Source organism: Heterodontus francisci, chromosome 3 (assembly GCF_036365525.1).
Source record: "Heterodontus francisci isolate sHetFra1 chromosome 3, sHetFra1.hap1, whole genome shotgun sequence".
In the NCBI taxonomy this organism is placed as follows: Eukaryota; Metazoa; Chordata; class Chondrichthyes; order Heterodontiformes; family Heterodontidae; genus Heterodontus; species Heterodontus francisci.
In genome coordinates, this window is record NC_090373.1 from 10,360,416 (window position 1) to 10,383,206 (window position 22,791).

At 44.3% G+C, this 22,791-nt stretch overlaps 1 protein-coding gene across 1 annotated transcript in view; it reads left to right on the forward strand.

Annotated features, from left to right (window-relative positions):
- The first annotated feature begins 2,310 nt into the window (after positions 1-2,310).
- Positions 2,311-22,791, forward strand: part of LOC137352062 (galactosylgalactosylxylosylprotein 3-beta-glucuronosyltransferase 2-like) — a 315,900-nt gene continuing 295,419 nt past the window's right edge. Inside the window, exon 1 of the mRNA XM_068017108.1 lies at positions 2,311-2,835. Coding sequence (XP_067873209.1) covers positions 2,311-2,835 — 525 coding nt within the window. The remainder of the gene's footprint in view (positions 2,836-22,791) is intronic.

A 22,791-nucleotide genomic window follows, 5' to 3' on the forward strand; every position in this document is an offset into this window, starting at 1 on the left:
TCTAATCTAAAAAAATCTAATCTAATAGTAAATGTCTGAAAATGTGAAATATTTTTGTGTAGTTCTTTAATTGGTCCCTGAGAAGTTTATATCTCTTGTCTTCAAGTTAACAGTCTCTACTGAGGTCGTAACAAAAGTTATACAAATCTGTTATAAAAGCAAAATACTGCAGATGCTGGAAATTTGAAACAAAAACAAAGAGCGCTGGAAATACTCAGCATGGCTGTCAGTATCTGTGGAGGGAGAAGTAAAGTTAATGTTTCAGGTCTGAAGTTCTGATGAAAGGTCACAGACCTGAAACTTTAACTTTGCTTCTCTCTCCACAGATGCTGCCAGACCTGCTGAGTATTTCCAGCACTTTTTGTGTTTGTTATACAACTCTGTAATGTGCATTGTCATTTTTCATTCCAGCCAGGAAACACGCGTCAGAGAGAAAATATAAATGAATCTACGATTTACTTATTTTTAAGCAATTGGTATCTGATAGTACTGTTCACATATTTTGCTGGCCAAACCATACTGGGAAAGACCTGTTCATTGAAACAAATTCGCCTGAATGATGTGGAGCTAGATTCCAAGCGCTGGCTGCTTATTCTCCATTTAAAAACTAGCACTGGTGCCCTCATAGTATGTGGCATCCCTTCAGTTTGCAGCATGCAGGTATCCTGCGGCTGAGACGTGTCCTGGAACACCCTCCTCTCACATGCACCCACATCAGAAGGATGGGGAGGGCGGGTGAAACAAAGCATTGGGAAGAAGCAAAAGCCAAAAACGAATAGAAAGAGGAAAATAACAACCAGGAACTCAAATAGAAATGGGGAAAGTGGATTGTTATCCTTGTGCAGTATTACAATCCAGATCTGTCTGCCCCACAGTAAATTACTCAAACTGAACGAATGGAGCACATCTGCAAGCTAATGGAACCGTTCCAACATGTTTCATCACTTTAGTAGCGCGAGTATAATCGTATAAACACACAGCAAGTTTATTCTGTCGGTTGTGCAGTATTTGCTGCCGACAATAGCACAGCTTAAATGTAGTCCGTGATTTTTTTTGTCTGAGGAATCTCAGAATTGTTTAGCAGTGAGAGAGAACAGGAGAGAGAGGCAGAGAATGACAGCAGCAAGGTAAAACTGGCAAATGGGGAAAGGACACGAACCAGATAAACAGTAAAAACACAAAGGAAAAATGTTTATTTTGCTAATTTAGAATACTTCCTCCTTTATGTCTGTCTCCACCAACCCCCAAAACCAACCAAGCCAATTTTCCTCCACCCGCTTTCTAGGATTACTGCTTAATGTTCTTAGAATGAGGTGGATGAGAGTGGTTCCAGATAAACTTCAGGTGTCTGGCTAAAATGCCTTACCTTCACTCCCTCCTCCTTTAGGCGGAGCTGAGAGCAGGACTGCGAACACCAAACACTTGCAGCAATTGCTTGGGGAAATTTACATCCCTCGCTTCTCTGATTGAAGATCGGCATTCGGTGCCACCAAAGTGTGCATGATCAAACCTTCCTGAAACACTCCACAATCCAGTCTGCTGAAACAACACTAAAAGCTAAAGACTCCAGAGGGAACACACTCCTTTTGCTGTGGAATCTCTATGCCGTTTGCCTCAAAGGGTGATCCATGTCTCTGACAATCTGCTCACTCTCTCTCTCTGCTTCATGTGGGTTCCAGTCTGACTGTGGAAGCTGCGGCTACTGTGGAACAGGGATAAAGACACGTAGTTTCCTTCATTTCCCCCCAGTGACACTGACGTGAAACAGGGCGCTAGAAAAGAACCTTCAATTCCTGCTTCCCTCTCTTCATCCCTCTCTCCCTCTCTCCATCCCTCTCTCTCCCTCTTTCCATCCCTCTCTCCCTCTCTCCACCCCTCTCTCTCCCTCTTACCATCCCTCTCTCCCTCTCTCCACCCCTCTCTCTCCCTCTTACCATCCCTCTCTCCCTCTCTCCACCTCTCTCTCCATCCTCTTTCCATCCCTCTCTCCCTCTCTCCATCCCTCCCTCTCCCTCTCTCTCGCTCTCGCTCCATCTCTCTCCATTCCCCTCTCTTTCTCCATCCTCTCTCCATCCCTCCATCCTCTTTCCATCTCTCTCTCCCAGCTGTTTAACAAGAACTATCACTGACACAAGGCGGGTTAACACGAGTTTGTCTCTGGGTGTGTCTGTTGTCGCCGTGTCACAATGAATAGCTGGAGGTAAAAGTACCGCCAGAACAGGATTCTTCACAATAACAACTCTGTGCCTTTCTGTAAAGAAGTATGAAGTCTCCTGGCAGCCTGACCTCTCCTCACTTAGTCTGTACATGATGAAATCTGTTGCCTTCACTCGTTTCTTCCTCCTGCTGCCCTGGGTCCTGATCGTTATCATCCTGATGGACACTGATATGGGAAGACCTTCCGTGTGGAGCCCTCTGCCTCCATCCCCGGGCTCCAGCAATCCCGGACTGGCCCGGGTGGAGCCACTCTCCAACCACTCCATCACCACCATCTATGCCATCACACCGACTTACAGCAGACCGGTACAAAAGGCTGAGCTCACCCGGCTGTCGAACACCTTCCGCCAACTGCAGCATTTCCACTGGATCCTGGTGGAAGACTCGCCTTTCCGGAGCCGCCTGGTCAGTGAGCTGTTAGCCAGCTCGGGAATCCCTTCCTATACTCATCTCCATGTGCAGACCCCGCAGGCAGACAAGGGGCCATGGAAATCCCGAGGTACAGAGCAGAGGAACGAGGGACTGCGTTGGATCCGTATGAACAGTACCCTCCGCCACTCCGGAGTCATCTTCTTCGCTGATGATGATAACACTTACAGTCTGCAACTCTTCCAGGAGGTAGGGAGTGGGGTTAGAGCAAATATACTCACCAGCACTCAACCCCACTGTCTCAGCATTACCTCCATCCCCTCCCTCCCTCTCTGTATTACCAAATCTCTTTCTGCATTCTCTGTCTCTGAATTCGCTCTCATTCTGTCTGGCTGTTATTTTTCTGTCTCTGTGTTATCTCTCTTGCTGCCTCTGTTATCTTTCTGCCTCTATGCCCTCTTTCTGTCTCTGTGTTATCTTTTTTTCTGCTTCTGTACTTTTCCTCTCCATTTCCTCTCTGTCTCAGTATTTTCCTTCTATCTCTGTAGTATCTCTGCATCTGTGATCTCTCTCGTTCTGTCTCTGTTATCTTTCTTTCTCTGTATTCTCTATCTGTATTTCTCTTTACATTCTCTTATCTTGGTGTCTGTATTCTCTGTTTTGTATCTAGTTTTGTCATCTTTCTCTCTGTTTCTCGTATCTGTTTAAATCTGTGCTTACATTTAGTTTAGCTTTAGTTTAGAGATACAGCACAGAAACTGGCCCTTCGGCCCACCGAGTCTGTGCCGACCACCAACCACCTATTTATACTAATCCTACACTAATTCCATATTCCTACCACATCCCCATCTGTCCCTATATTTCTCTACCACCTACCTATACTAGGGGCAATATATAATGGCCAATTTACCTAACAACCTGCAAGTCTTTGGCATGTGGGAGGAAACCGGAGCACCCGGAGGAAACCCACGCAGACACAGGGAGAACTTGCAAACTCCACACAGGCAGTACCCAGAATTGAACCCAGGTCGCTGGAGCTGTGAGGCCGCAGTGCTAACCACTGCGCCACTGTGCCGCCATTCACTGCCTCTGTACCATCTCTATCTATACATGATATCTCTGTCGAGACAAGGTCTGAATTCTGTCTCCACATTCTCTGTTTCTGCATTCAATATCTTTGCACTCTCTCTGTATTTGTCTTTGCATTCTTTCCCTTTCTGCATCTCCACATATTCTCTGACTTATTCTCTCTCTGTATTTTGTATATCTGTTTTCTTTCTGCATTCTCTCTATGCTTATGATCTCTGTTTGTATTCACACTCTTTCCCCCACTCTGTCTAAACATCTTTTACCAACACTCTGCACATTTGCTATCTTCACCGTACCTGCTCTCTGCATCCTATCTATTGTTATCCTCACCCCTCCACACTCTCCTTTGCTTCACTCTTTCTGTGTATATCCTTGCACCACTCTCTCTTTCTCCCTCCTTCCACTCTGGCTATATGTTTTCTATCACCTCTCTATCTCACTATTCATTCTCTCTCCCTTCACTCTGTACTTTCTATTGCTGTTCTCCAGTTCATTCCATCGATCTGTTTGAGTTTCCAGTTCACATATTATTTCTTCTTGTTTTTCCATCTCTTTTTGTCTGCTTCCAATTCTGTCACTTCCTTTCTGACTTTCACTCTCTCTTTCTCTCTCTCTCGTTTATCTTTCGCTAAAGCTCAGTGATTTCTGGGTCTTTCATTCTCTCTTTTCCTGGTTTCTGGTCTCAGTGCATCTTTATAATTATTTCCTTTTGACATTTATCTCATTACTCTGCAGTTCAATTGAGAAGCCTTTCACACCAGTTCTTGTTTGAGAGAATGTGCTGGCAGATGTGTAGATGTGTGACGGTGAGGCTGGATAATTGTGTGTGTGTGTGTGTGTGAAAGATACTGTGTGTATATTGGAAGCAGAGTATCTCTATGTGTATGTCTAAGAGAGACTGTGTGTTGGGTTTGTGTCTGGTGAGCTGAGACAGACTGTATGCATGGTGCAGGGATTGGATGTGTGGAGAAAGACCGCGAGACTGTATATACATGTGTGAGAGTGATCGGGGTTTTATATGTGTGTGAGAAAGAAATTGGAGTTGTATATGTGTGTTATGACCAGGTGAGAAAGGTGCCCAGGGGTCCCTCTCAGTCTTCACCTGGTCCGACTGTAATAGGGTTTAATTTTAAACACTGTTTTTTAGCTCTCCCTTGGTGAATCCTTGTTCACCGCTTTCCAATTATAAGACATAGAAATGAGCACAAATCGGCTTTCTTAGGTTTAAAAAGCAAAGTGAAATTTATTAAACTTAAACTAAAAACACCTGCTGATACACGCTGCACCCCACGCTCGCATGCTTAAACATACATGCAAATCAAGACAGAAAAGAGCAGAAGAAGAATAAAGTGAAAAGGTTTGAGGCAATATCTGAAGAGTTTTTTTTTTGTTACGGTTCTTCGAACTCACTGTCGAGTCCTTGTTTGTAGAATAATCTTGCTTCTCGTTGGGGCCCAGTATTCTTCTTAAACCTTGTTCACTGTCGGAGACTTTTCTCTCTTGGAGTTCATGTGTCTTCAGTGGGTTTCAGTTCTGTGAGAAGGAGATGGGAGCAGACAGGAAGGGAGGAGGTCTTTTCAATCCAGGAGCACAGAGCTTTCTGTCTACCAGCGCTGTTTCTCTAATTTAAAACTCGCAGTTCAAATTCTGCAACAGCCAGTTCGTCATGTGAGGTGTAATACCTGCCCATTTATCTCCTCTCTCCTCACCATCCAAGACCCCAAACACTCCTTTCAGGTGAAGCTGCGATTTACTTGTTCTCTCTCAATTGAGTATACTGTATTAGCTGCTCACAATGTGGTCTCCTCTGCACTGGCGAGGCCAAACACAGATTGGGTGACCGCTTTGTGGAACACCTTCGCTCAGCCTGAAAACATGACCCCAAGCTTCTAGTTGCTTGCCATTTCAGCACTCCCCCCTGCTCTCATGCCCACATCTCTGTCCTGGGCTTGCTGCAGTGTTCCAGTGAACATCAATGCAAGCTCAAGGAACAGCATCACATTTACTGATTAGGCACATTACAGCCTGCTGGACTGAACACTGAGTTCAATAATTTCAGAGCACGACGGGATCCCATTTTTATTTTTAGTTATTTTTTTATTTTTTATTTTTAATATGATTCTTTTATTTTAGTTTGTTTCCTCATTGATTTTTTTTACCATGTGCCTACCCACATTTTTTCATGTTTGTGCTTTGGGCAGGGCGGTTCATTTTTCTGTCAATTAACACCCGCTCTGCACGGATGTTTTGTCTTTCAGAACACCATTAACATACTGTTTGCCTTTGCTCCATGACCTTCTGGTCAGTTATTCTCTGTGACCCTCCGTCCGATCAACACCTTCCCTTTTATTATCTCTTGCCCCACCCCTGCTTTATTTGCTTAAAACCTATTACATTTCTAACATTTGCCAGTTCTGATGAAGAGTCACTGACCTGAAACGTTAACTCTGCTTCTCTCTCCACCGATGCTGCCAGACCTGCTGAGTATTTCTAGAATTTCTTGTTTCTATTTGAGATTTTCAGCATCTGCAGTATTTTGCTTTTATTATATATTATATTATTATAGTCATGTGAGTAAACTGGTCTGACCTCGTCTGTTCTGTGTATTGGGAGCAGGGGAGAGCTCCTTTGTTCCAACAGTGATTACTAGTATGCAAAAAATGTCTTTCTGGCCAGGAGGCTGGCAATGCTTTGAAATGTAATGTCCACGTGGTGAAATTAATGTGCCTCATTCTGGCAAGTGGGGGCCTGCATGACTCCTCCACACCCAGGGGAATGAAATGTGATTTGGAAAAATGGTGCATTTCATTAAAAGGCTTGAAAGAAATATATATAAGATACAGAAAACCATGCAATTTGCTCATTCATTCCCATTTATTCAGAAATCATAAAGCTATTAAAATTGTCTTTTCTGGGTACCAGTGCTGCTTTATTTTCCCCTTTTTGTCATTCCAATAAATATGTCGTTATTTATTACATTTAGAGATACAGCACTGAAACAGGCCCTTTGTCCCACTGAGTCTGTGCCATCCAACAACCACCCATTTACACTAATCCTACATTACTTCCATATTCCCACTATTTTCCTACCACCTACCTACACTAGGGGCAATTTACAATGGCCAATTTACCTATTAACCTGCAAGTCTTTGGCTGTGGGAGGAAGCTGGAGCACCTGGCGGAAACCTACGCAATCACAGGGAGAACTTGCAAACTCTGCACAGGCAATACCCAGAACTGAACCCGGGTCGCTGGAGCTGTGAAGCTGCAGTGCTAACCACTGTGCCACTGTGCCCTTTGGCGAAGTTTTTCTTCACTTTGTCCCTTTCCATGACTACCTCGAGCCTTTGTTCCTGCTGAGGTAATTTTTTGTTAGGAGAGTTAGTAGTAGGCGGGTCTATCCTGAATACTGTTTCAGTGCTTTGCTGAGTCATGCAAAGGCTTTTGACTTCAGGGAATCGGTGGTTCCCGTTTTCTCTGAACGTGGGGGATGATTGTTTGTCAATCTCCCCTTTGTTCCCTGGGACACTCCTACCTGCAGGTATTTCTGCAGACTTTGCTGCACTCACCTGCGGCACTTCGACTCGGTGCGGCATCACCTTCAGTGTTTCTCTGCCCCCTAGAGTTCTTTTTTTGTCTCTGCAGGTTACTGTAAATGCTGTTAGCAACTCTGGTGAGGTGCTTCTAGAGTCTGCATTCATGTAGGAGTATGTGGGGTCTAATTTTTCAAATTTTTCGGGGTTGGCTGACCGGGTAGTAGGGGTTTTCATCTGGGATTCCTCCTGGACTTCCTTTAACCTGCTCTCTTGGTCACTTTTTCCCCTTCCCTGTCTAAACATTTGCCAACCGTGTGCCTGCCTTTTGTTCTCGGCGGGGGTTCCTTACAGTTCACCAGCCCTCTGCTGGAGGGTCCTACTAACACCGGTACAGGACCGAGGGGTGTAGGTTTCACTGTAGGTTGGGGTTTCCCCTCAACCTGGTGCATGTGGCAGCTCCTGCAGTACTCCACCACATCTTTGTGGAGTTTTGGCCAGTCAAACTGCTGTCTTATGCGGGCTTTGGTCTTTCGTATAGCGACATGTACAGTCCCTGTAGTCTCGTGGGTCCTTCTTAATATTTCTCCCCAGTACCTCTGTGGGACCACTAACTGGTGAACGACTGTCTGCTCCTTGCTCTCAGGTCTGTGAGGAGAACTCCATTTCCTCATCAGTACCTCATTCTTTAAATAGTAGCAATCAGGGACTCCCTCTGCTTCACTTTCAGACTGAGCAGCTGATGCTAACTCTCACAATACTGGGTCGGCTCGCTGAGCTGGGTCTCCCAACTTTCCAACTACTGTCTCAGACAGACAGACCTGGTCATCTGCCTGCAGTGCTAATTCAGTCTCCTCTTGGGGAGCTGGTTTGATCATGGTCTGACCCACGACACATTCAGGGAAACTGTAGGTGTTGGATGTCTTGCAAAGCATTAAGGTAGATAAGTCCCCAGGGCCTGATGGGATCTACCCTAGAATACTGAGGGAGGCAAGGGAAGAAATTGCTGGGGCCTTTACAGAAATCTTTGCTTCCTCATTGGCTACAGGTGAGGTCCCAGAGGACTGTAGAATAGCCAATGTTGTTCCTTTGTTTAAGAAGGGTGGGAAGGATAATCCAGGAAATGAAAGGCCGGTGAGCCTTACGTCAGTGGTAGGGAAACTATTAGAGAGGATTCTTCGGGACAGGATTTACTCCCATTTGGAAACAAACGAACTTATTAGCGAGAGGCAGCATGGGTTTGTGAAGGGGAGGTCGTGTCTTACTAATTTGATTGAGTTTTTTGAGGAAGTGACGAAGATGATTGATGAAGGAAGGGCAGTGGATGTTATCTATATGGACTTTAGTAAAGCCTTTGACAAGGTCCCGCATGGCAGACTGGTACAAAAGGTGAAGTCACACGGGATCAGAGGTAAGCTGGCAAGATGGATACAGAACTGGCTCAGTCACAGAAGACAGAGGGTAAACAGTGGATGGCTGTTTTTCTGAATGGAGGGATGTGACTAGTGGTGTTCCGCAGGGATCAGTGCTGGGACCTTTGCTGTTTGTAGTATATATAAATGATTTGGAGGAAAATGTAGCTGGTCTGATTAGTAAGTTTGCGGATGACACAAAGGTTGGTGAGTTACGGACAGTGATGAGAATTGTCTGAGGATACAGCAGGATATAGATCGGTTGGAGACTTGGGCGGAGAAATGGCAGATGGAGTTTAATCCGGACAAATGTGAGGTAATGCATTTTGGAAGATCTAATGCAGGTGGGAGGTATGCAGTAAATGGCAGAACCCTTAGGAGTATTGACAGGCAGAGGGATCTGGGCGTACAGGTCCACAGGTCACTGAAAGTGGCAACGCAGGTGGATAAGGTAGTCAAGAAGGCATATGGCATGCTTGCCTTCATCGGTCGGGGCACAGAGTATAAAAATTGGCAAGTCATGTTGCAGCTGTACAGAACCTTAGTTAGGCCACACTTAGAATATTGCGTGCAATTCTGGTCGCCACACTACCAGAAGGACGTGGAGGCTTTGGAGAGGGTACAGAGGAGGTTTACCAGGATGTTGCCTGGTCTGGAGGGTATTAGCTATGAGGAGAGGTTGGATAAACTCGGATTGTTTTCACTGGAACGACGGAGGTAGAGGGGTGACATGATAGAGGTTTACAAAGTTATGAGCGGCATGGACAGAGTGGATAGTCAGAAGCTTTTTCCCAGGGTGGAAGAGTCAGTTACTAGGGGACATAGGTTTAAGGTGCAAGGGGCAAAGTTTAGAGGGGATGTGCGAGGCAAGTTTTTTACACAGAGGGTGGTGAGTGCCTGGAACTTGCTACCAGGGGAGGTGGTGGAAGCAGATACGATAGCGACGTTTAAGAGACATCTTGACAAATATATGAATAGGAAGGGAATAGAGGGATATGGGCCCCGGAAGTGCAGAAGGTGTTAGTTTAGGCAGGCATCAAGATTGGCGCAGGCTTGGAGGGCTGAATGGCCTGTTCCTGTGCTGTACTGTTCTTTGTTCTTTGTTCTTTATACTTAAAATATTTTAATTAAATTTGTGCTGTGTGTTTTTTTTCCTTTTTGGGTTAAATTGGGTTTACGTGGCATCTTTTTTTGGTTGGTAACATTGCACTGTGATTGATCATCTGTGATGGTTCTTTGATGGTACCTCGTACCATCTCTTTAAATTAGTCTGTCAGCTTCATTAATATTATCAACTAATTAGGATTATAGTTATCATAGGGAACATGTATAGCCTCTCTCATTTACCTTAAAAGTCCATTGTAACAGGGTTGTTTATGTTTTTTAACTTTACCCTTCAAGGGAATTTCAACGAGCCTTGAAAACTGACCATTTCTTTAATTCTAAAAGCTATAACGTATTAATTATATCTAAATTCTACCTAACTAAGCTCATTATACCTATATTTCATCACACCTCCCTCTTGACTAGTATAACGGCAAGCAGTGAAGATAGGTAGTTTTAACCAAGTAATGTCTAAAATTTAAACATGCAATAGAGTGTTACTACATTTTTTTTAAACAGTGCAATAATATAAAAGACTGCATCTACAATAATCATAGTTTGTGTTCTTACATGGATCATCTAGATTTTCCAAAAATTAATCTTTTAATTTTATCACAAAGTTCAGAATAAAACTATGCGAAATATCGATGATGTGAGGTCACGTAATGTTTAATGAAATGACTGTATCTTGACATGTTGAACATCAATTTTCAGTTGGTGGACATGTCTTCGATGAACTTGACAATAAGTCTGCTCAGCCCTGGTCTGAGATTCTATTTTCAGAGCAAGAAAGACTTATTGCAGCAAAAGAGAGTAAAGGAAAAAAAAAACTCTGCAAACACAATATCACTGGACATAATTTGAAAAAGAAAATCACTTCAGAACCAGAATGAGGATAACAATCCCAATTACAGTGAGCACTGGAACTGGGTATGAGAAGATACCAAAAGTGAGTTCAAATACTCCTGTAACAGCATCAGAAAGCCATTCAATGGCAGATTTAGCAGCAGAAGTTAACCCCGGCATTGCCTCGACAACCCCTTGACCAATAGCCTGTAGCCAATCTGGAGCTTGCCAAATATTAGTCAATTTAACCTGCAACAGCAAGTGTTGTGCTCTTATAATAGTTTCCTCAACTGAATAATTGGTAAAGGTACGAATCCATTCTATGCCCTGCAACTGGCTAAGAACAATACTAAGCTTACTATGTTTAAGAGGCATATAAATAACATGAGGAGCATAGGAGTTTCTAGATCTAGAGGATTTAATATGTTGGAAAGTGTGACCACAGCAAGTAAAATCCTCAGAGGGTGTTATCATCCATGTGGCTATATCCAGACCACAGTCAGAACACCCGGAGGCTGTAACAACCGCAGAGGAGCCATTTCCCAATGAGAAATGTCGCCAATAATCCGGTTGAACAGGAAAAGAGGTAGCGAGGCAATTTGCCTGACCTGAACCAGTGCCACAAGGGTTAAATTTTGGCCAAGTGTGACAGATAAGGAATCCCTTGTCAGTGCATTCACTCACCTGAATAATATCAAACATTGTTTGAGGGAGACTTAAGAGTGGAATTAAACTGTGAATGCGGATGAACTATCCTATCATGCTGTACTGACACTAAGGCCTGAAACAATCCTGAAGAATTAATGAGGCCCAAATTAAGGATTTTCCATTGCTTATAGTAAATCTCTGTTTGTTTTATTAAAGGGACCATAAGAAGGATATCTAGTCTCCATTTAATAGATTCAGCTAAACAAACAGTATAGGTCTGTCTGTGGGAAGGGAAGTAATATTATGTAGTATGGTACGTATGTAGTGAGTCTAATCAGGGCTTTTTCACGCTCTACACTAAGACCGAGGCTATCTAAAAAGGAATCCCTATACCATGACCAAGGGACTTGATTAGACTGAGGTTTCAACAGGGACATATGAATAGATGTCAGAAGGTTATTAATTCTAATATCCTCATCTGTGGAGAGAAGTTCTTTGTGAATAGTTTGCAGACCAGTGACAACAAGTGATCTCTGTAATTTAATAAAGTCCCCAATCTTTTTGAGGCTGTAGTCCTGATCTAACATAAGAATCGATTCTGCTAACAGTAGAGAAGACCTTTGGAGCGAGCGAGTGTTCACTAACATAAAACACTTTATACGATGTCGGGAACGATCAGCTGATTTGATGAAATCTGCAAAAGATTGATTTAAAGGTACGACTGCTCTTTAAATTTCAGATTGATATATTGGAAGAGAAGTGTTGTCAAACACCTCTCCAGAGGACTTGTTCATAGAGAATAAGGCTCCGAAGCTGCCGCTTGATCTTGTATCGCTAAAGTCCTGTTGGCATAAACTGAAATGTGCTTTAGTCTATTTTCAGTCACATTCCAGCCAACATCTTTACACCAGCAATAAGGTGAATAGACTTTAATATCAGGAAATATTGATGTGTCCTAGATAGAAGTGCCATTTGGAACTTGATTATCTTTATAGCAGGTGTATGTTCCATCAGAAGGTCACTTGGCAATACAACGAAGAGCCATTCTGCCATGTTTTCCTTTCTGCCATTATACTCTTCCAATGTTATAATGAATGGGACCATCACATGTATTACCTCCCCTCCAAATGTCACTTGGGGCAAATGAATTAAAATGTTTGGTCTCTGCAGGAAATCACACTGTGTGAGGTGTTCAAGTAGTAAGACATTTCTGGCATGACACATGCACGGCTTGCATCCGGAAGACCTTTAACAAAGGATTTACCAGTACCTTTCAGATGCCAATCTCAAGGCAGGCAAGATGATGCGAGGTGATACTTGTTGTCTGATGAGCTGGGGTGCTTCTTTCTGCAATCATCAGTGAGCATTCGATCATTTTCAGCCATCCCGTCATAATCCATGAATTCGTAAAAGATTCAGAGTAGAATTTTGAGGAGCAAAAAATTGTGGAATTATAAGGAAAGCCACCATCCACAGGCAGTAAAACCATAGATTTATGATGGTGCCAGAGATGAACTAATGAGCTCATTTTAGGAACATATTGACGAATTGGGGAAGTGGAACCAAATACACCTGATTCTTGAGGTAACTCACGATGATTCCACATCCTGCTCTTATGGGGATATGTTTTTGCAATTGAAAATATCAGGTTGAGGGGAAAGTCAGTGGGTGAGAAATTTGATGGAGGATGTTGTCCAACCCCATCTGTGTGAGGATAAGTTTTCTGTTTACCCCATTCAGTAACGTAACAATGTCCCACCTGTTCAAGGCATTGCTCATTGCATGTTTTTTCACCTATGTCACCAGCTGACATCTGAAAAGTCAGATTTTCATCACTCGGGTTACACATGGTAACAGTAAGTCAGTTAACCAGTTCATTTTCTTTTCGAATCGACTGAATTTCAAGAGTCTTAGCCAAAATTGTGGTATCAAATTCAACTTGTGTAGGCTGATATATACAGCCATGTGATAAAAGTGGTTGAGGCTAAGATATCGAAATAATTCCAAAAGGAAGTGATACCTTAGACATCATAGACCTGTTATTGGAAATTGTGAGAGAAAGACGTCTTCGAGAAACGTACATGGAAGCCACAGTAGGATTTTTACTGCTATGGTTGATAGGAAGGTCTGGAAAATATCTTCTGTAATTTGAGTCTGAGTATAAGCACCATATTTAATAATAGTTCATAAAATAGTAACTAAAGCAACAAACAGAATCAAGACTGAAGTAAAATAACAGTACTTCAATCCTTTCTTTACTCGAGAGCAAGTCCCATCACTGAGAGACTGTGCTGCTTTGTTCTTTTCCCGCAGTTTCTTCGTCTTCTGTTGTTGTAGCTTGACTATCGCTCATTGAGTTGGGTGTGGTTTCCAATGAAACCAACCTTTGAGACGCTGCGAAGTCCTGCATGGGGGAGGAACAGTTATTGACGCAGTTGGTTGTAGTTCAATTAGTGTGATTTACGATGCCGTCCTCCAGGCTGGGTTTTGAAAGGCAGTGTATGACTACGCCTTGTACTGTTCCTCCATTCCTGTACCCTTCAGGACACCTCTTCAGGTTGTCGACAGAGACAATTTTCAAAGATTGCTTGCCATTCAGCTGGTTAGCAAATATTTTGACCGTTCTTTCATGAATAACAGCAAGTATTTGAACAGATTTCTTCCAGTTAAGTCTGAAACTAGATTTCTGTTCAAACCTTTTCTCCTGAACCCATTCCCCAGTTACAGGTTGCCAAGCTTTGTTAGTTACCTGTTTTTGTCTATTCTTCTCTCTGATCCTCTGATTAATTTTATGAATTTGATTTATTATTTCTTGTTTCAAATCTAATTGTTGATATCAGGTCAAGGAGTCAGAAAGCGTAAAGACAATAAACGAACTGGAAGTGGCGTATGCATTTCAACACCATACATTAAATAATACGGTGTTCTAGGGAACACTGTCCCTGATGCACACAAAGGCACATTATTTCGTGATATCTGCACCTCCAGAGTGATGACGGCCCACTTATTCCCTCTGATTCTCAACAGTTTGGTCAATAGGGTGGCACAGTGGCGCAGTGGTTAGCATCACAGCTCCAGGGACCTGGGTTCGATTCTGGGTACTGTCTGTGCGGAGTTTGCAAGTTCGCCCTATGACCACGTGGGTTTTCTGCCAGGTGCTCCAGTTTCCTCCCACAGCCAAAGACTTGCAGGTTGATAGGTAAATTGGCCATTGTAAATTGCCCCTAGTGTAGGTTGGTGGTAGGGAATATGGGATTACTATAGGGTTAGTATAAATGGGTGGTTCTTGGTCAGCACAGACTCGGTGGACCGAAGGGCCTGTTTCAGTGCTGTATCTCTAAATAAATAAAAAGTAGTTTTTTACTTCCTGGTTTTTACATTCCACCAATCCCGTTGACTGCGGATGACATGATGTGCTGTGCTGTAACCCAATCCCTCTTTGCACACAATAGTCTTTGAAAACTTTGGAAACAAAGGCTCCGCCTTGATCAGAGTGGAGGATTTTGGGTGCACCATCTACAGTAATAATGTCAGTAATAGCATTGACAAGTGCAGTTTCTGAAACTGTTTTTGTGGGGACCAGCCAGCAGAAAGAAGTGCAGACACCAACACAAACAAGAACATGTTTATACCCCATTGATGGGGGCAGTGGTCCAATGAAATCAACAAAAAATTTCTCCATTGATTTATTAGGAGCCAATGGTGGCGGTTTAATATGTGATGATTTGTTGGTTAAATTACATGGTTCACACTTTGCCATGTATGTTTTATAGGCTTTAAGCATGCTTGACCACTAATATAAAGGAGTCAATTTGCCGAATGTTGTCCGGGCACCACTATGTGCCTGACCTATACCCTCGTGAGCTTCTGTTACAAGCAGTTCTTGTTTGTGACTCAGAGGTACTTCCCGGACACCCTTGGGCAACTTAACCAGTACAATACCAGTCGGGCTCTCCGAATAGAAGTACTTTGATGGATATTCTTTTTTTCGGTTCTAATAGCTGAATCAGTTCCTCATCCTGATTAGCTGCTTGTTCTGCCCTAGTGATTACATTAACTATGGTCGGCCTCTCTCGAGGGGGTGTCATGACGAATGTATGTTTTTTACCTGTCCATCTGCAAGACTGTTGCCCTTTAAGAGTACTGAACCGGTGGTATGTCCGGGTACATGAATTACCTGACAATTTAAGTTTCTCCTTTCGCAAATGGAGAATATCTTCTCACAATGATTTGTGTTACCTTTATGATTGGTAAAGCCTGTTTGCTCCCAGAACACAAGGTCTTGGTTGTCAGCCCATTTACAATAGTCACTATCTATACAAACTAATGTGGGCTTAACTGGGGCAGCCTTTTCTATAGCATACCATAATGCTGCAGCTTCAGCATACTGTGCTGTCCGTTGGCCAAGGGGTACGGATAATAATTCCTCCGGATAGAAAGAATAAGAATCCCGAAAGGTACCTGTTACTATCCTCATCCCAGCTGAGGATTATTGAGATATCCCTTTTTTAATCATCATTGATGACCCATCACAGTAAATAACCTGGTGATAATCTGTAAGTGCTTTTAGAGGTACTTGTTTAACTCCCTGCTTGTTATCATCATCTTCCAAAACAGGGAGGTGTTCTGAGTCAATGGCTGAGCATAGAAATTTAAAAATTAGTGCAGGATCATTTAAAAAGGAGATCATTTGTCGAATCGGATTTGAGTGGCTCTTCTCTCATCAGAGGCCATTCGCAAAACTAATTCAAGTCTGGTATTTCAGTATAAATTGTAATGGGGTGTATCCCTTAAAGGAGTCATACTGTAATGAGACACTGAACTATCATTGTCGTGACCCTTTCTTTTTTGTTGTACCGTCTTTCAACATTGGAAAAATTATAAGTATGAAACTGAACTGGCACAATTCGATTTTCATTGTAGAAAACTGCAACTGCTACATTAGGAGATGTTTTAACATGAAGGTTAATTGGGACCTGCAAGTCCCTTTGCTCCAGATCTATAGTCTTCTGTACATCATGGCACAGTTGCTGTAAGTTCAAGTAAACATCTGGGGAAAAATGAATGGGCCTTTAACTGTCTCTCCCACACTAGCATACAGAGGTGCTGAGAGCTCAGCAAAGGTCAGTGTAAATGATTTTGCAAAGTTCAGGAGTCCTAAACTTTTTTTTCAAAGTTTGGGGATATTGAATTGTGTCTAGTTCCTCTTTATAGGACTGAGTTAATCCCCGGCCATTCCCAGTTATACAGAGGCGTAAGAAATCTACTTTCTCTCGAATGAACTGACTCTTTTTAATGTTAATCAGGTACCCAGCAGCAGTGAACCAGGATAAAACTGTATCAACAGCCTGAAAGTGTTCTTGGAGGTCATTACATGAAACATAAATGTCATTCACGTAAGAGCTAAAATTGGGCAGATCTTTTAAAAGAGTGATGACATGAACTGAAAAAAGAACAGGACTGTTTTAAAATCCCTGGGGTAATCTGGTCCAACAGTATTGAAAGCCATCTGGGATAGTCATCGCAGTCTTTTGCCAGTCAGATTCTTTAAGTGGGTGAGACCAAAAAGCGTTCGCCAAATCAATACAATATTTAAATTTTTCTCTTTTTATGCCGGAAAGAAGGGCAGTGGAATTCTGCTGCTCAGCAGTTTTCAGTAGAGACTTCATTAAGGGATGTGTAATCGGCCACTAATCTCCACCTGACATTAGGTTTAGGGACACCAAACAATGGTGAATTAGTTCTACAGGGCATTTTTATTAGGGCACTTTGTTCCTCTAAATCCCTAATAGTGTCAAGTAGATCTAATTTCCCTTTATGATCCTGAAAAGGGCACTGTTTCCTGGGCTTGTGCCAGCCTACATCCAGAGATTGAGGTTCCATATCTAATTTGCCACATTGATTCGGATGACGCTGCAGATTAGGGTAGATCTTGTTTAGAAGCTGTTCCAAGAAACCCTTATTCCCCCCCACCCCCACACCACCACCCCCCCACCCACCCCCGGAAGCTGCAGTCTAGCTGTCCACAGGCCTGGAGGTGATCCGAAGTAAGTGTTTAATATCAGGCAGTCCGATAATAAGAAGGCAAACTAAATCAGGTACTAAACCCACCTCTAGGGTGGCCATAATGTCATAGATACTAACAGGAATTTCATGAAAGTCAGTCAGCTGTGTCTTACACTGTGTGAATCCCCCAATTGATAACTGATAAACCGGGATTCCACAAATCTGTTTTTATAATTACAGGATCTATGACTGAGTAATCTGCTCCTGTCTCAAAGAGTGCCTGTACCTGTTCAGCATTGGGCAGTGTTGTCAGGGCACAGGGGAATTCAAGAGACCCTGGCTGGGTGCCAGCCCTTCATTGTGGAGAGTCATATTCTTCCCGAGTCCTGACTATCAGCACTGTCTTTCTTTCGGAGGACTTTAACTGACGTCTGCCCCTCCCTCTTAGGAGTCTCATGTTTTCCTGATCCCTTCGCTGGTCTATCAGAAGGCTTACTGTCACGACTATCACCCCCTTGGGGTGGATGCCGACCCTGTTGGGAGTCTTTCCGATCTCTGCTCCTGACAACCCTGGATCCTCCCCTTACCCTGTGATAGACACAGCCTGTGTAAAATTCATCCCCATAGGGATTCCAGGTGACTCTGCTATCTCTACGAGCTGTGGTGCCAGACCATTCCCACCATTCCGGGAAGGTATGCTGCTCGCAGTCCTGGCGAGGTGGCGTTGCAGACCGACCAGAGGGTCCGACCGGGGTCCCAAAGGAAGAGTCGGCGGACAACTGGAATGAGAAGGAGCCTGGGTCCTATCCTGTCCCTGTCTGTGTGAAGCAGAGACATTGTCTGTATTATTTTTAATCTTAGGATCTGGGTGGACCACGGGCTTAGTTTGGGGCAGTCCCAGCAAGGTATGGTTTGAGCGGATAATGCGTTCAACGTTATCCCACCTCTGCTGGTTATCAGGATAAGCAGGTAATGCATTTTCACAGGCTAGTCTAAATGCAGAATTCTGATACTGGTTAGCCAGACAAACGTAAACAATTTCCCAGGTGCCATGTGTAAGGTCCTTGCCTAATCGATAGGCGGCTACCAAACCATTCGACATGACTGTATTTTGAAGGATTTCTTTGGTTGAGCCCATAACATGCCCACCCTGAGTTGCAGTCAGGAGGTAGGCATATATTTGAATCCAGTTGTTGCACCTATTGCTTGGGGGGACTAGTTCAGAGCTCAGCATCATGGACAGGAGTTGTGATAAATGTGCAGCACTCCAACCTTGACAGCACGTGTCAAGTCTATCAAGGTCGTTTAAAATCCACCTTGTTTTATCTTGGTTGCTGAGACCAGGCTTGCTGTAAATGGCATATGTAGAGTTAAGATTCACATTGCCTCGGGGTATAATTTGAGAATGCACAGGCTGTCCCACAGGCAGAGGAAAGAGGAAAGCCTGCATTAGCAAAAGCCTGAACAAGGGCCTGTTTCATTTGAAGGTAATGTATCAGCAGCTGTCTGTAATCCTCCCGCAAATTCTGATCACGAACCTGATTGTGAGGAAGCCATCTAATCTGAAACCCATGGTTACCACATACTTGGGGAGACCCAGGACCTACAGTTCAACCATGGATACTCCCGTCCCGTCGTGCACCAGTCATTAGGCCACCCAATTCTGCAGGCATGCACTTTATCATTTAGGAATGTTGTGGGTCTGGGGTATCATTCTGATTATCCCACTGGATACCTGCTATCCCTTCCTCCTGGCAGTCAGCCACAATAGTACCATGAGCTCTAACTGAACCATTGGCATCAAAATTATCTATCACAAAGAAAACTACCTGATCCATCTGAAGCAGTGGAATGGGATTCTGTAATCTACTAAAACAAGTTGATGGATCACCCAACGGGAAAATTAAGCCAATCCCTTCAACATTAGCCATTATGTCCGAACAGAACCTGAACTAGGAGCTAAAACGTGTCAGGACCTAACCGCAGCTAGGATTTAAAGTGAACTTTAAAGAAAATTTCCAAACCTCAAAAGTAGAATGAGGGTGTTCTGATTTAAGATCCACAGACCGTAATCAAGAGTTTGCTGTCTCCAGATACTTAAATCGGGGTCTTAGTATCGCTATCAGTAAAACACTCTTTCTGTACTTACAAATCTAAAATAAACATTGAAGACAAATAAATAGGTACAGGATTCTGTTAACAACAGGACAGGTTTTGGGTGCCAACTGAAGTGATTTATGACTTTAACCCCTGTAACTCTTTGTAATAGGCTTCCTTTCCTTCCCAGCAACAATTTGAAATTTAATGTCGGCACAGTGGCGCAGTGGTTAGCACCGCAGCCTCACAGCTCCAGCGACCCGGGTTCAATTCTGGGTACTGCCTGTGTGGAGTTTGCAAGTTCTCCCTGTGTCTGCGTGGGTTTCCTCCGGGTGCTCCAGTTTCCTCCCACATGCCAAAGACTTGCAGGTTGATAGGTAAATTGGCCATTATAAATTGCCCCTAATATAGGTAGGTGGTAGGGAAATATAGGGACAGGTGGAGATGTGGTAGGAATATGGAATTAGTGCAGGATTAGTATAAATGGGTGGTTGATGGTCAGCACAGACTCGGTGGGCCGAAGGGCCTGTTTCAGTACTGTATCTCTAAACTAAACTAAACTAATGTCCATGTTGTGAAATGAATGTGATTCACTCAGGTGGGGCCTGCATGACATATTATAAATTGCTTTGTTCTTGTTGATGTCAATGAAAACATATCACTATAGTGATGAATTTCCATTTTTTCCTTGGGGGAAGGTGTTCCAATCACCTGCTTCATGGTTTGTACTAATTATCTAGAGGTAACTTTTAATTTAGGAATTGAATTTTTTTAATGCAAGACAAATGAAAACACCTGGTTTGTGAAGCTGGCAAACAAACCGAGGATGGTTACAAATCAAAGGGTGGCCACATTTATTTAGTGAGGTCAGAATGGGAAGTGTGAAGACCCTGAAACAATGGGAACCTCTCTGAACTTCTTGATAGAAACAATGGGTTGAATTTTACTGGCTCCTTGATGCTGCAGGTTTCAGCGCGGGGTCTGGTAGAATGTTGCAGGGAGAGGCCTGCCTCGAAGGAAATTTGTCGCGAAGGGCCCACCGCATATTACTGGTGGCAGCGGGACCTCGGTGCAACCCCCCACCCCCACCCTGGGCACATGGCCGTGGCACCACAATTAGCATATGGTAATGACCTTTGCTGATATGCAGTCCGCCGCCTCTCCACAGAAACTGCCAGATTTTTCGCTGAACGGGCAGTCGGCACGTGCCATCCCATTCACGATCTGAAAAGCCGTTTTATGAGAGTGAGGAGGGAGGAGGGAGGGGTTTATTCAGGGGTCTAACTGCATTCTGAAAGAGAGGACGGAGTGGGTGGTATGCATGGGATGCATGCTGCATTCTGAAAGGGAGGGGGACTGAGATTACTGGAGGGAAAGCTGTGCTGGCATGAAGGGAGGTACCATGTACCATCCCTCTGTTCACATTGTACACTCTGTGTTTGTGAGGGGTGCAATGGCACACTTGGCACCCTGTATGTGGGGAGGGTGTCAGAAAGGGCAGGAGCATTAAGGTTGTATGGTTGGTGGGAGCAATTGATTCAGCTGGTAGGATCTTGATGTGGTCATGCTGTGCCACTCTGAGTGTTGATCAAGATGGGCAATGCCATGGCACGCCACATAGTTGATCCAGGAAAGCAGCTGATGTACTCGTCAATACTAATCCCTGCCCTGTTAGGAACCTTCGAATACATGTAGGGTTCAACTCTATTTATCACATGGAAATAGGTTTGGCTCATCCTACATTGTGTGATCCTCTGCACGTGAGGATGCGTATGCACCAGAGGCAAAACCAACAGGCAGGTGTGATCCACGTAGAGGCCCCCGGTAATGAGCAGCAGCCCCCAAGGGCAGCTTGCCATTACCTTTGCCGTGCATCTACAGGCCCCACATGACATGCCATCAGCTGTCACAGCCCCAGTGTCAGAGGAGATTACGCATATAGAAAGGGTGGTGACACATCTCTGTGCCCTGCTCAATGATGACCTGCAGCCCATGGGCTCTGGTGGACATCCCATGCCTTTGTTCTTCATAGTGGCAGCGGTTCTGCAGCCTTTTAGGAGCCCACCAGAGACCTTTGTGGGGTCACACAGTCAGCAGTGCACCGCTGTATCAGGGAGGTCACCAATGCCCTGTACTGGAGGGCCAGTGAGGATGTCCGCTTCAGGACGGACTCTCACAGCCAGGCCCAGAGAGCCATTGGTTCTGGCACCATTGCCGGAGAACCAGTGGTTGTCATGTTCATGGACTGCACTCATGTGGCCATCAGGCTTCCCACCAGGCTACCACCTGCAGATGTCACCATTAAAGGAGCGCTCTCAATCTAGGTGAAGCTGGTATGTGAACACTGCAGATGTTGGCTGCGAATGTGTGACTGCTTCTCAGGCAGTTGCCATGACACCTGGGTCTTGTGCCAGTCCCAGCTGTCACCGCTGTTCACTGAACTGGATCAGATAGAGGGATGGCTTCTTGGAAATAAGAGCTATCTTTTGCAGACATGGCTCCCGACACCATTGAGAGACTCCACCACTGCTGCAGAGGAGAGATACAACGCCAGTCACTGAGCTACATGAGCCACCATTGAGCAGGAGATCAGCATGCTGAAGGAGCGCCTCCAATGCCTGTATGGATAGGGTGATGCCCTGTACTACGGGCCAAAAAGGCCAGCTCCTTTCTTTGCTGCTCTGCACAACTACGCACCCAATAGGGGCCAGGCCTGGCATGATGAGGAGAGATGTCAACAGAATTCCTCCTCGGACTATGAGGACGCTGAGGACCTACAACATGAAAGACACATGGGAGGGCAGATGGCACCCAAGCTCTGCACACACGGCTAACAGTGAGCTAGCTACGTACAGAAGTGGCTTATCAGACAAAGGCTGTCTGCTGCATAGGAACTGACATGAGCTCTGCAAGGTACACATCACCCTCGCTCACCTGCTGTGCACCAGTCCACATCTGCAGCATCCCTGTGTAAACCATTAGAGGCAGCAGCTGACTGAGCCAATGTCCATGTCATTGAGTCCATGGAGACAGTCATGTGTAATGGTGACATGGCAATGATGTTATTGTATACGTTGGCTTTCCTGAATGGCCAACAGTGCAAAGGGATGTGACATTGGCACTACATGCTGGCACACATCATTCACACAGAGAAAAGGACACTCATGTTGGTGAGGAACATTTAGTGAAAGATGTATTTACATTGCTGTGACACTAGTGCATTCCCATTTGTGTCAGTGTGTTCTCTGTAAACTTCTGTAATACCTTTAATGGTCTATTTAAGTCTCACGTCCTAGAGTGTGCAAATTTAAGATTATTCACCCAGGTGTGGCACTTGAGTGAGAGAAGAGGATTGCAACTTCACAGGACACTGGGACACAGCAGGGTAAGTATGTGGCAGTAAAGCGGAAAGTGCTGGGGTCACTCAGCAGGTCAGGCAGCATCTGTGGAGAGAGAAGCAGAGTTAACTT